The sequence below is a fragment of the Pezoporus occidentalis genome, unplaced genomic scaffold (genome assembly GCF_034315485.1).
Source record: "Pezoporus occidentalis ecotype Australia unplaced genomic scaffold, CSIRO_AGI_Poc_V1 ctg4, whole genome shotgun sequence".
Lineage (NCBI taxonomy): Eukaryota > Metazoa > Chordata > Aves > Psittaciformes > Psittacidae > Pezoporus > Pezoporus occidentalis.
The window spans coordinates 22360946-22374394 of NW_026915724.1; the positions used below are offsets into that span (position 1 = coordinate 22360946).

The 13449-nt window shown below is 38.0% G+C and overlaps 1 protein-coding gene across 1 annotated transcript in view; it reads left to right on the forward strand.

Moving 5' to 3' along the window:
* VAPA (VAMP associated protein A) overlaps positions 1-13449 on the forward strand; it is a 29731-nt gene that overhangs the window by 5539 nt on the left and 10743 nt on the right. The window contains exon 2 of the mRNA XM_062632999.1: positions 11442-11594. Coding sequence (XP_062488983.1) covers positions 11442-11594 — 153 coding nt within the window. The remainder of the gene's footprint in view (positions 1-11441; positions 11595-13449) is intronic.

Genomic DNA, 13449 nt, shown 5'->3' on the forward strand with positions numbered 1-13449 from the left:
ACTTTCTGGCCAACTTTGTCATTAGGAGATGTTTGTTAACCAGGTCTTTGTGACCATCAGTCATTAAAGGGTCATTACATGCTCAGCTTAAAAGGCATAAATTCAAGTTGGAAAGGGCTGCTGGAGAGAACATGCTCTATGTAAAATGGAAAAAATAACAAACAAATAATCACTAACTAATTAGATAAGTATTACATTTTTCAGTGTGAAGATGGTCAAATGTCAAGGCTTTTATTGCTAGATGAGCCAGGTAAGTGTGTATAAGCTAATTTCTTTAAAACAAAACAAAACAAAACAAAAAACAAACCAAAACCCCAAAAAACCAAAATGACCAAGATAATTTCTGGCTTTGAATTGTTGAAAATAAAAATGCAGAAACACAAGTTAGAATTTTAGAAACTTTGTTTTCCTTCAGGTAGTTAAGACTTTATCTGGTGCATAGTGATACTGGCCTCTTTAGCTTCTCTTGCCTTTTAGCGGTTTGTTTATTTTATTGCATACAGTTAATTTCATTGCACTGTAAATTATTTGGCAGTGTAGATGTTGTATTTCATTTTATGGTTTGAAAGTATACATTTTGATTTACATGGTTATGTAAATAAAATATTTTGAATTTATTTCTATATGAACAAGATCTTGAGAGTTAAGATAGGTTGGAATATATTATCCTGATGTAGGACTTCAGGTGTTTTGTTCTTGATAACATGAATAAGAAAAGAAAAATAGTTGTTTGCCTGAATTTAAAAAAGATAGTCACATCAGAATTTTTCCCTCCTGTGTTTCTAAAAATGAGATCTCGCTTGGAGTAATTCTTAATTTGATACTTCAGTGCTTGAATAGGTCTGACCTTGACAGTATGCAAAGCCTTAGAGGAAAGAACAATTAAAGACATGGAGATAAATGGAAAGTGGAATAAAATGCAGCGTGAGTGTCGTGGGTACTATGTGCCAGTCTGATCTGAGTCCTCCTTCTCTTTGTCTCCTTTTTTCCTCTCTTATGTGTATATCTCCCTCAAACAAAAATGGATCTTACCACTGGATTTTATTATATTATTTCATCAAATCATTGATTGGTTTGGGTTGGAAAGGACCTTTATATCATCCAAATCCCTTCCTATTGGCAGGGACGTGTTTCACTAAATGAGGTTCTCAAAGCCCTGTCCAACCTGCTTTCAGAGATGGGGCGTCCACAGCTTCTCTGGACAGCCTGTTCCAGTGCCTTGGCATCCTTACTGTAATTTTTTTTTTTTCCTTATGTCCAGTCCAAACCTAGCCTTTTTTCAGTTTAAATTGTGTTGTCCCTTCTCCTGTCACTGCAAACCCTGATAAAGAGTCTTTTTCCATCATTCTCTGAAGCCCACTTTATGTATTGAAAGGCCACAATAAGGTCTCCCAGGAGACTTCTCAGGGCTGAACAACCCCAGACTGTCTTTACAGAAGAGGTGCTCCAGCCCTGATTGTTTTTGTAGCGCTCCTCTGTACCCTAGTCTAACAGTTCCAGGTCTGTCTTGGACTGGATGCGGTACTCCAGGGGTAGGAGAGTAGGAGAGAGCAGAGTAGAAAGGGATACAGTCACCTCCCTTGATCTGCTGGCCCTGATTCTGTTTATGCAGCCCAGAGTAGGATTGGCTTTCTGGGCTGCAAATGCACATTGCCAGGTCTTACTCAATTTTTCATCCTCTGGTATCCCCCAGTCCATCTCCAGAGGGCTACTCTTAATCTGTCCATCCCCCAGTCTGTATTTATGTTGTGGATTGCCCCAGACCAGGTGCAGGACCTTGCACTTGGCCTTGTTGAACTTCATGAGGTTGGTTCACATGGACCCACCTCTCAAGTCTATCAAGGTCCGTCTGGATGGCATTCCTTCCCTCAAGCAAATCAACATCAAGACTGATCTTGCAGTTATCTGCGAACTTGCTGAGGTTGCGCTCAATCCCGCTATGTCATTGATGAAGGTGTGGAATAGTATTGGTCGCAATATGGATCCCCGAGGGACTTCCCTGAAAATTGTGCATTTGATGTGTGCTAGTAATAGGACTGCTATTTTCTCAGTTGGAAGTTGTGAAGGAGTAAAACTAGAGACCAGTACTTCATCACAGGTTTACTGTGAGTGTGATGGGTCATGAAATGGGGCAAAGATGAGACTCTAATTTTGTAATGAGGGAAGCATTAATGTCAGGATTTATGGCATTGATGAAGCTTTATCTGACTGCATCCCTGGCAACACCTAGTCAGGGGAAAATGAACCCAAGTGGGAATGGTGCAAATATAAAGTTAGTAACATAAGTGAAGGAGACTAGATTGGATTGTTTATCTGAGCAAAATGAAGACTGAAAGGGGATCTAATTGCTATCTATAAATATATTAGAAGAGGTAAGCACTAGGGAAAAGAAAAGCTATGTAGGCTAAAGGGTAGGATTGGTACAAAAATGAATTGACACCAATATGAATGTATTTAGATACTTAAAAATTAGTTAAATTTCAAATCTAAATCATGTCAGTCTGAACCAACCTTTTAAAAACTGTGTGGGCAAAAGTAGTTTTAAATTCATCAGATACCATCTTACAAAACTTTTTGTTTCATGTGGCCTTTAGAAGGCTTTTTGTAGGTCATGAGGTTATGATGTTCTTAAAAGTTTGGTAGGACGGTGGTACCTGATTATGTACTGAAGCTAGAAGTTGGTATGTCCTATTGGGTTCCAAGACATTAGAATAGCATGACTGAGGTAGGTATTTAATATTTTTTTTTTTCTTTGTAAGAAGCGGTGTTCATTAATTGAAGATTGTATACCTAGGAGTAACTGCTCTATGTGTGAAGCAAACTTAGTAATTATAATTCATAGGAGTATGATGTTGATTTAACATGTTTAACATGTTAACAGTATGATGTTAATATGGCCACTTAGTCTGGTAAATCAAATGAAAGTATAAACTATTCTGTTTTTAATTTGGGTGTCTACTAGACATCTAGTAGACGTGTTCCATGTTTACAGCCCAAGTTAGAATTCCAGGTGCTTCTGTAGAAGGGAGCTGACTGGTCCTGGGAAGCATGGCTGTATTAGCTCAGCTCGGTACTGTGATGCGAATGTAAGGAGGGACAAGACTGTGACTGCAGCTTGCATTTAAAGCTTGTTGTTTGTGTTCCCGAGTGACTGTAGAGTATTCTGTACTTGGCTTTCAGAGATCTGGGAGATGGAGACCTGTAGTTTGTGCTTCCAGAGAACGAAAGGTCACCCTGCAACTGAAGTGAGTTGTTCCTTTCCTTAGGTGGTAGTCCACTATTAGCTAGACCTGTCTGCAGGAAATGTTAATGTTTAGACCAGGCTCTGTGTTAAGTGTCTAACATGGTCTAACAGTCAGACACCTGAAACTCTTGTTTTGGTGCCTGTTTGGTTTTGTTGTTGTTTTTAAGAAATTCTGGGCCTTTGTCTGCACTGGGAGAAATATGAAATGGATTTATTTTTAAAGTTAGTTACACTGTTGGGATACTACTTGAAACTGATGAAAACCACAAGAGCTGTGGTGTTCTGTTTGATGTTTGAGTCTGGCCTCTGAAACCCAGTTCTTGGAGCACACTGGAAAAAGTGCTAGGTAACAGGTTTTGGTCAGGTCTTCTGTGGAAAGACTGATTTTCTATGTGCCACTGCAGCTGTCATCTGAGATGATTACAAGGATTCTGATTACTGCTGTAGAGTTTGAAGGGTATCTTCTATGTTACAATTCAGATCAGAAAGGTGTATCCAGTTGGAAGTTTTGTATTTGAGGATGCATACATATTTTAGGATGCTGAATATTTGAATATTTTAAATGGCAGGTCTGTATCTCTGAAGCTTTTTGTAAGCTATATAGCAGTTTAAAATACCGAGCACCTTTCAAAGGAAAAAGAAAGGGAGAAGTTACTTATTTATTTGGTTCTGTACAAATTTGCTGGTGTTCTTGATACCTAATAGCCTCTGTAATTCTCAAATGCATTAGTTACCCTACTGTATGCAAATAAAGAGAATAGTTACTCCAGCAGGAAGGGTTTGTAACATTCTCTGTACTGACCAAAATTGTTAATACTGCATCCGTACCGAAAGATTGCTTGTACATATTACTTAGTTGTTTCAGGACTTTGGGATTAATTTGCTGGTTTAGATGTTCATGTTCAGCAATAGTAGAATATTTCCACTGCTCTTGTTATTTCAGTGGTGAGAGCATTTTGGGATGACTAATACTTTATCATTAGATTCATAAGACTTTATCCTAGTAGTATTATAAGCTGCCAATTTTTAGCTTTTAACATGTTGGCAAGAATAACAATGTAACTAAATAAAGCTAAATTGCAAGTAAGGAATTCACAGAGATGTGGAGGTTAAGTTTAAGTAACAGGCATGCCTTTGATGTTAGTAACATGACAGTTCTTTAGTAATGGCACTCATTCAATCGGAAAAATAACAAGAATAGACATATGACTCAGACTGCTAGATTTTAAAGTTTTTGCTAAATGCTTTATCTTTAGATGAAGTTATTCAATATTATACCATTCTATTAGCAGTGTTTGTTGTTGAGGCTAAAGAAAATATGTTCTGTATTTAACATTAAATGCAGGACAATCTCTTTTTAGTCTGTATTTTATCTAATATATAAAATACATAATGTTTTCTACCAGAATTCATGGTAATGATCTATGGCTGTACTTTACCATTGAGATAGATGCTTATTGCATTTTTACTGTATTTTTTGGCTACTAACAACTTGTCAGTAACAGACTGGGGTGAATAGGAAATTTTGATCCAAAAACGTATATAAAAAAAATTGTTTTGTCTGCGTTGAAATGCCACTGCGTTGTATTCCTGGTTGTTGTTTTTTTTTGTTTGTGGGTTTTGTTTTTTTTTTTTCAGAATGACTGGCAAAAGTTTTCAGTTCCCATTTCTTTTATATCAGCTTCCAGTGAAGCATGCCAACGTCCGCATAAGCGCCTCTAGTAAGCTGTATAGCCATACATACATGCCTGCTCCTTTGACAGAGGAAGATGAGCTCTTCTAGGATTAAAACCCGAGCATTGTCTCAGCACTTTTTAAAGGAAAAAATCTTTGACAGAAACATATCAGCATGGATGCTGACAGCATGTCATTGTGGGGAGCTCAGATAAAATCTGACGTTACCCATGGTAAACAGTGCTAGCCTAGAATTAGGCTTCAGAAGCTGTAGACATTGAGGTGTGTCAGCTTCCTTATAAAGCATTTTTTGCATTCTGACATTTACATGCAGGTTGATGATAAAACTAAAAACTCTTTCTCAAGTGCCAGGGTAGAATAAGAAGCAAAAGATGCTATTATTGTTGCTCTAATACGTGTGTGTCTACCTAAAAGCCATGGTTATTTGTAGTAATACTAATTTCGCACCTTCATTCCTGATCATTCAGATTTGTAATAGTGAAGTATCAATCCATGAAACTTAAACTGTTATGTTTCATAGACCATGAATAATTTTAATATAGGTGATTTGTTAGAGTCTGAATTTTTCAAGAAGGTATTTGAATGCTCATGGGTTTGGTATTTCAAAATGAAGGAATTATGTCCATTGGCAATGCATGTTACGGATTCTCTTCAGATTACTTTCACAGAGGTCTGAATATTAATTAATTTATGGAAATAAACCCCATTCCTTTCACTTTTTTTTTGTGTCAGTTGTGTTATTATGCTTTTTTAAGAAAGCACTATAAAATTGATTTGGAACAGTGGAGTGCTTTGTGTATATTTTAAGATCAGGATTTTTTTATCTGACAGGGTAGTTTTGACTCACTACAGAGCACTGGTCTTTCATTTTTAGACATATTTCCTTCAATACCCTTGGTGGAAGATGATCAGGTCAGGGAATATTTAAGTAAATTGGACATACTTAAGTCTTGGGGCCCTCATGGAATGCACCCGTGAGCACTGAGAGGGCTGGCAGATGCAGAAATGGGCTGACAGGAGCCTTGTGAAGTTCAACTAGCCCTGCACTGGGGGAAGAACAGCCCCATGCACCAGTACAGGCTGGGGGCTGCCCAGCTGGAAAGCAGATTTGCAGAACAGGCCCTAGGGGGTCCTGGTGGACACCAGGCTGACTGTGAGACCAGCAATGTGCCCTTGCTTCAGAGAAGGCCAATGGTATCCTAGGTTGAATGAGGAGTGTTGCCAGCAGGTCAAAGGAGATCTTTCACCTCTGCTTAGCACTGGTGGGACCACAGTTGGAATGCTGGGTCTAGTTCTGAGCTCATTGTAAGAGACACATGGACATACTGGAGAGAGTTCTGAAGAACCTTCTCTCTGAAGAACCAGGAAGGTTATGAAGGGACTGTAGTATCTCTCCTGTGAGGAAAGGCTGAGTGAGCTGAGACTGTTGAGCCTGGAGAAGAGAAGGTTCAGGGTGGTAATCTTATCAATATCAAAGAGGATGGAGCCAGGCTCTTTTCAGTGGTGCCAGGTGCCAGCACAGTGCAGTGATCACAACCTGAAACACAGGAGGTTCCCTCTGAATATCAGGAAACAATTTGTAATTTTTATTTTTATTTTCTTTTCCTGTGGGAGTGACCAAGCCCAAGCATGGGCACAGGTTAGCCAGGGAAGCTGTGGAGTCTCTGTCCTTGGAGATACTCAGATGCTGTCTGGGCACAGTCCTGGTTGACTGGCTCTGGGTGTCCCTGTTTGAGCAGAGGTTTGGCCCAGGTGACTTTCAGAGCGAGGGGACCTCCAGAGGTCCCATTCCACAATTCCAGTGACAGTAGATTATTTTTCTCTGGCAGCCCAACCTGACTTTATTTTGCACTGAAAGAAAAATACTCTGGCTAAGTTTGCTTTGGTAAAGGTGCCTTGAAGTGTTCTGTATGTTTGTTTTGTGTATGTTAAAGTGCTCTTGGAATTTCAGAGGTGATGAAGCAGTTGTGAAAAAACAGCATCCCAATAGTTTTTGAAGTTAGTGTTAACTTACACATTTTAAGGCGTTGGGGTTCCTTTTGCCAGTCTGTGTACTTTTCAGTGTGTACTTATTTTACATGTGACTGAATGTATCACTTGACTGAGCCAATTTACAGCTTAAATAAACTTTAGTTCTGTTTATGGAATAGAGTGCTTTCTGGCAGAGTCAGCCTAGGTATTAGCTTTTACAACAGCTACAGTTCAATCAAAGAGGACAATATACTTAACACTTAAGCGGTTTCATATAAAATGCTGTTGAACTTGTTTCATAATGCATGCTCATTTTTTTACAACTCTGCCAGTTATCTGCCTTCTAATTATCAAATATTTTATTTAATAAAATTACAATTTCTTACCAATTTTAGGTGGAGGCAATATTCTATGACAAGCTCTGTGTGTACGTAATGACAGCCCTACTAGTTTTGAGTGGAGCTGCTTGATAACCAAACCTGCTTCTCAGTAGCTTTTTATATTTGCTTTGTGCTACCAACAACTAGAGATACTGACAGTGATCTCACCTTTCCCAGGGGTACCGCAGACTGTGCAGTTTTGTCTGACCCTTTCAGAAAGTCATATTCACGTAATAATTTTTTCTGTTATGTTTTGACCATCCCAGGCAGTAGAAGGCTGAGGAGCTAAAAGAGACCTGATTTTGAAAAGAAAATGACACTGCTGATAAAAAGATGTCTGTATAGGTCCTACGTGTCCAGTAATAAATAGTCTTGGTTTTACTGCACTATAACTTGCAAACTTGTGGCAAGCTGAGAAATTTGGTGCTGTGTTTCAGCTGTGGAAACTGCCTCTACAGAATCAGTGTCATTCTTCTTGCCCACTAGTTGCTGTAGTCCAAGATGTGTAGTTGCCAGAGGCAACCCCGGTATTAATGTTGCAGTGGCTGCACTGTAAGATTGCGGAATAGAAATTCAGTACACAGTGTTTTTGGAGATCTCTGGTACTCTTGAGTGTGATTAGGCCGGTGTCTGTCATTTCTTCATAAGGCCTTCTTAAGTCAAAAAGAAGGGAAAAAAAAATCTCTGCATGGGTTGTCACTGCTCTGTCCAAAACAGTTAGAATAACCTGGCACTCTCACAACTTTTATTCGAGGAAGATGTGGTAATTGGTGCCTTGAATTTACACTGCTAAGGGAGTTGCTGAACTCCCTGTCCCCTTTGAAGTAGCTCTGACTCCCAGAGGTTGTTGAATTGAAATTACAGGTTTATATAGTAATGATCTCTAGTTGCATCAGTATAGTTTGAGGGCTTTATTATTTAAATTACCACAGCTTCTAAAATCCCTAGTTGCAGATCCAGAAGTCCATTGTCTTAAGTTGTACAAATGCAAGAAAAAAGATAGTCTTAAGCAGTTTACAATGAAAGTACTGGGCAAACAACAGTAGATGAGTACTCATGAGATATTTTGTGTGGTGGGTATAGTTAGACATGAGCCTGTCTTAAGGTTTAAGTGCTAAAAAAAGCAGTTTTGGCCTGGGTGTCATGTAAGCAGGGAGTAAGGTGCTCTTTTTGAGAATAAATACTGTGCTAGTGTAGCTGTATGTCTTCTGAGATGAAGTTGGCATGTATTTGTCTATCTTCGTGTGTGCGGAATGCCTGTATCCGTCTTTGCCTGTTCTTGTTTAGATGTGGTCTGTGTGGTATGGCTTAAAATGTCTCTTCTTTCCTGGTTCTTTCTCTCCCCCATCTTGTTTTCTCAAGGAACCGTCGTGATTTAGGCTTTTGCACTGAGCCTCTTAGTGCCAGCTTGTATTTTATTTCCCCATTCCCCCAGGGGTAGGGGTATTTATGTTTGTGCGAATGTGAACTCCAGAATCCTCTTAGGCTGTTGCATGATTTCTTTTTTTGAAGGATATGACATGCTAACTTAGATCGTGAGACTCCTCTGAATGGTAATAGACATTTGTTTTTCAGGTTTGCTGTCCTTGGGTGTGTTCCTGCCTGTCCATGTCTGTCAGTACGTCACTAAACTACCAAAAAAGCTGGGCTCTGCAGGAGCACTGAAATTTGGTCACGTTATCCTTTTGAGCACCGGTTACCAACTCTTTAAGTCTGATAGTTGTGAGTCATGAGAGGCTTTATGCAGCTTTTTTGTCTTTAAAGCTTTTAGAAAGAAGGTGAAAGGTAAAGCTTACAGAAGGGTACTCTAGACCTTGGAAAATATTTCAGTCTACTCTGAAAGAAATGTCTGATACTAAAAACTGTCCCTGAGCTAAAGGCACTTCTTTAGGAAGTATCCAGGAAATGCAAAGGAGGTCATGTAGCTGGGGAACAAAAGCAGATTATTATTATTTTTTCAAATTAATTATCTGCGGTGTTAGAACTGACTGTAAATATCAGAATAATTGGAGGAGTATTTTGAATCCTGTCTCATTATTATGCGCTTTGTGAAGGGAGGCACGAAGGGACCTTTCATGTCTCAAAAGAAACAGAACATCTCTTTTTTTCCCTGAGTTTAAACCCTGGTTTATCATCAGTTTATAAATTCACTGCTACTTCGTTTTGAAAGAAGCTGTTTTTGAATAGTACAGCTCCTTTTCTAGATGACTGCCTTTCAAAGTGAGCCTCTGAACTTTGCCTTTTTTTTCCTTTGACCATAATTCCCTTAGTAGAAGTAGTTGAGAAGATTGAGAAGCAGAGCTCTTTAAGTTGCTTAGGGCTGAAATTAAAAATAAAGCAATCCACACCTTTGAAAGCTAGATTCAAGGTAGATGCCAATGAGCACTGCAGAGGCAATGCCTAGGTGGCTGTTAGTAGAACTCCCAGAGTAACTTCCTCAAAAATGTTTGTGTAGTTCAAAAAAAAATAAATGTTTGGTCTCTTCTGAGTGTATCACCAGTCTAAGATTTAACAGAGTGTTCAGCTGCCTCGTTTAGTGCAGCGTGTGGTATGGGTGATGAGAGTTATTTTTGGATCACACTCTATAAGTAAATGCAACTGGATCCTGCAAGAGCCATCAAGAGGCAAGTGGAAGGAAACTTTCAAAGTAGTTTTGTGAATTTTCCTCTTTGAGGCTGTGTCAAATTTGCTTGGATTGAGAGGGTGACTGTTTCATCCGCTGGATAAAGCCAGATCAAACATGAAGCTTCAGACAAGTAATACCAGGTCCTGTTTTCTCAAAAGAGCGTCAATGAATGTGAAACTATCTCATGTGTATCTTCATCTTCGTATTCTCAGTAGTTCCCCTTTTGGTCCTGTATTAGTTTGTATCTTGGTGTTTTGCGTCAAGACTCATGTACACTCTCTCAAAATCAAAGATTCAGAATGAGAGTGAGTTATAGAAACAATGACTTGGGACAGATAGTGAGCCCTCTAGCTCAGTAGCATTTTTGATAGCGGCCAGTACCTTTTCCTTCAGTGTAGTCCAGACACTTCTGTGGAATAAGGTGTCCGGAAAAGAGTTGAATTCCTTTGTCTCATGCAATTAGTGGTGTTGTTGTACCTTACCACTTGTTCATATCACATATAATTTTAATCCAATTTGACCTAAAGCTTGCTTTCTTTGTGCCTTTTTTATAATCGACAATTGTCATGTTTTCAGTACCAATGAAAATTATTTTGTAGTAATTTAATGTGTAATATTTAAAGAACAATAAAGAAGATTCTTAGAAGTTAATGTACATGTGAAATACTATTGCATAAATATCATGTTCATATGAAATTCCAGTTTCTGAGTTACAGTCTTTTAGTGCCTGTGCAGTCTTGCTTTCAGATGAAATAGCGTAAGAGAGATTAACGCAGCTCAGAACACTAAACTTTAGTTGCTTTTTGTGCTGTTATTGTATGGCATTACACGGAAGTTTATCTCTGTTGGAAGATATGACATTGAAATTTATGCCTCTTGTCTGATCCAGTCTTAAAAGCAATTCCTATTTGGTGATTTAACATAAACACAGTTCAGAGAATACACTGCATTGAAGTATGGCAACTGCAGCTTCTTTTCTGTGGATCAGAGTATATGCATAAACAGTATCATCTCTCTTGCCTACTTCAGATTTAAAAGATGAGGTTGATGTCTGTTTCTATAAGTCTGTAGGAGCTCAGAAGCAGGACAGAAAGCAGTATGTTTCAGTATCACAGCATTTTCTTTCTTTAAACATTTGAAAGAATTCCAGTAGAGTATTGCTTCTATTCCTAAGAAAAATATCCAGCAAAATTTCCTTTTCTGTATGACCATTACCTTCTAGGTATTCAAAATATTAAGAATAATTTGGTAAAATTAACATATGTATATATGAATTTTTGCACCAGCGTGAGTCTTTCATACTATTTAAGAGTTACTGGTTCATTGCTGTAATGTATATTATTATAACTAAGGTGATAATGTGCTTTGCGTGCAACAGTATATTTTGCGTGCAACATGTATGATTTAGTCTGCTTTTAGAAGTTTAATGACATTGTTGTATTTTAAGAGTAATTCATACTGTACAGACAGATTTCTTTTCCAGATATACATTCATATTTAAAAGAAAAAAAAATCCCTTTTTCAGGTCCCTTTACAGATGTAGTAACTACAAATCTTAAACTACGAAATCCATCAGAGAGAAAAGTATGCTTCAAAGTGAAGACCACAGCGCCTCGTCGATACTGTGTGAGGCCGAACAGTGGAATTATTGACCCTGGATCATCTGTAATTGTTTCAGGTAAAAACAAATACATGCACTTATAGGTTAGGTGGGTATAGGCCTTTCATGAGATTTTCTGGGACTGTTTGAAATATGAGAGCTTTTTAAGTATTTTTTTTTAATATAACTGTTCCATTTCATTAGTGCAATGTCAACTTGATGTAGAGCTGCAATAATACATGAAAAATCCTCCATACAGAAATGCTTCCATTTGGCACATTTATCTGCAGCTCTCTGAAACGAGCAATGACATTAACAGTACTTTTGCTTCAGACTACTACATTTGTGCTTGTATCTTGAAGTAGGGCACATTGTTTGGCTGCTTTGATGTGTTTAAAGTTTAGCATTGGACAGCTCATGTTAAAAAAAAAAAATTCATAACTGTAGACGAGTTGTTTTGACCATAGTATTGGTCCCTGAACTATGTAATTTGTAGTATTTACAGTAGTATATATTAACTGCTAATCATTAAATAGCTTTCAAAAAAAATTATTTGCTGTTATTTTAGGTAGCTGGAGCAGTTTGTAGCCCTTAAATTTGAAAAATATAGTATGTTTCACTACAGAGACACTCTGTTCTTATTTTGTTTTTGGGTAAGGGGATTAAAAAAAAGAACATCTTTTATTTCTCTGGACTTACCCTATTTCCCAACTTGAAGAGCCTCTTTATAGGCTGTCGTTTTATAGGCTGTAGAGATCACAAGCAGTACTGGTGTGAGCTCCTAGATCTCCTAAGTCAAGCAAGATTATTTTTATAGAACCCTTCTAGAGATGTAGCAAAGTGAAAGGGAAACATGGAGCAATCCTCAGAGCTTTTTAGATTTATATCCTTGTACCCTTTGGCAAGTTTGAAAGAAGCTGGAGAACTAGCTTCAGGTGATATTTTCAGAAGTTGCAAGGAATAACTTGGGAAAACTTGGGGATCGATTAAAACCTTAGAGTAACTTTCTTTGTAGGAGAGAGTGATTTTCTAATCTTACATAATCAGTAGAATATGACCCTTTAAAATTTCAGTATTGCTTACTGTGGACAGTCCAGCATCTTGTGTATGAAAGAGCATTTTTCTGAGAATTGGTTGAAGATTCAAGTAGTCAAAAGCCTACTTTATTTCTGTCTTCAGCTTAAAGCCATTTTGTCTTAACTGTGCATTTGATCTGGTATTGGGGATCTTTTCTGTATTCAGTTTCTTCAGGGAATTGAATAGATTGAAGGATTCCATTTGCCTGTTGCAAAGAGTGTTTTTACAGTTACAAAATCCTTTTAATGCTTTGAATATTTCAATTTTTCAAATGAGACAGTATTGGAGCTGTAAGCAAGATTTCAGCTTCAGGTTCACCAGTAAAGGGAAACAGTATTACACTGCTTGACTGCAGTTTGCATAGCAGGGAATCTTTGATATTTTTTTTTTTTTTTAATTACTGAATTCTCAGGCAGTTATTCAGCTACAGTGAACCCAAGATACGAATTTCATGTGCAGTTGTTTAGTCATAGTGATTCCACAGTGCTTTTCAAAATTCTCTTCCCCAAAGTATCACCTTCATCTTTTGAGTTTTTAGGCATAGTTCCTTTTGCTTCACTTGGTAAGCTAAGTGCGCACATCATTTTTCTTCTGATCCAGTTTGTTATCAATCTCTCAACTGAATGTTTTCAGTACCGACTCATCTTTCGTATAATTAAAAATAGATTTCTCTCACATTGTTGTGCAGACAGAAATCACTGTAGGATACCATGGGCTGAAGCTCTGCGTTCGAAAGTAAATACTGAGGTAGTGTTAGCTGTCTTCAGCCTCCATAATACGTTGTGCTGATGTTGATTCAAGCCAGTTTTTAAATTCATTGTTGGAGATGTGATTTAATAGCCATTTTAGGGAAGTG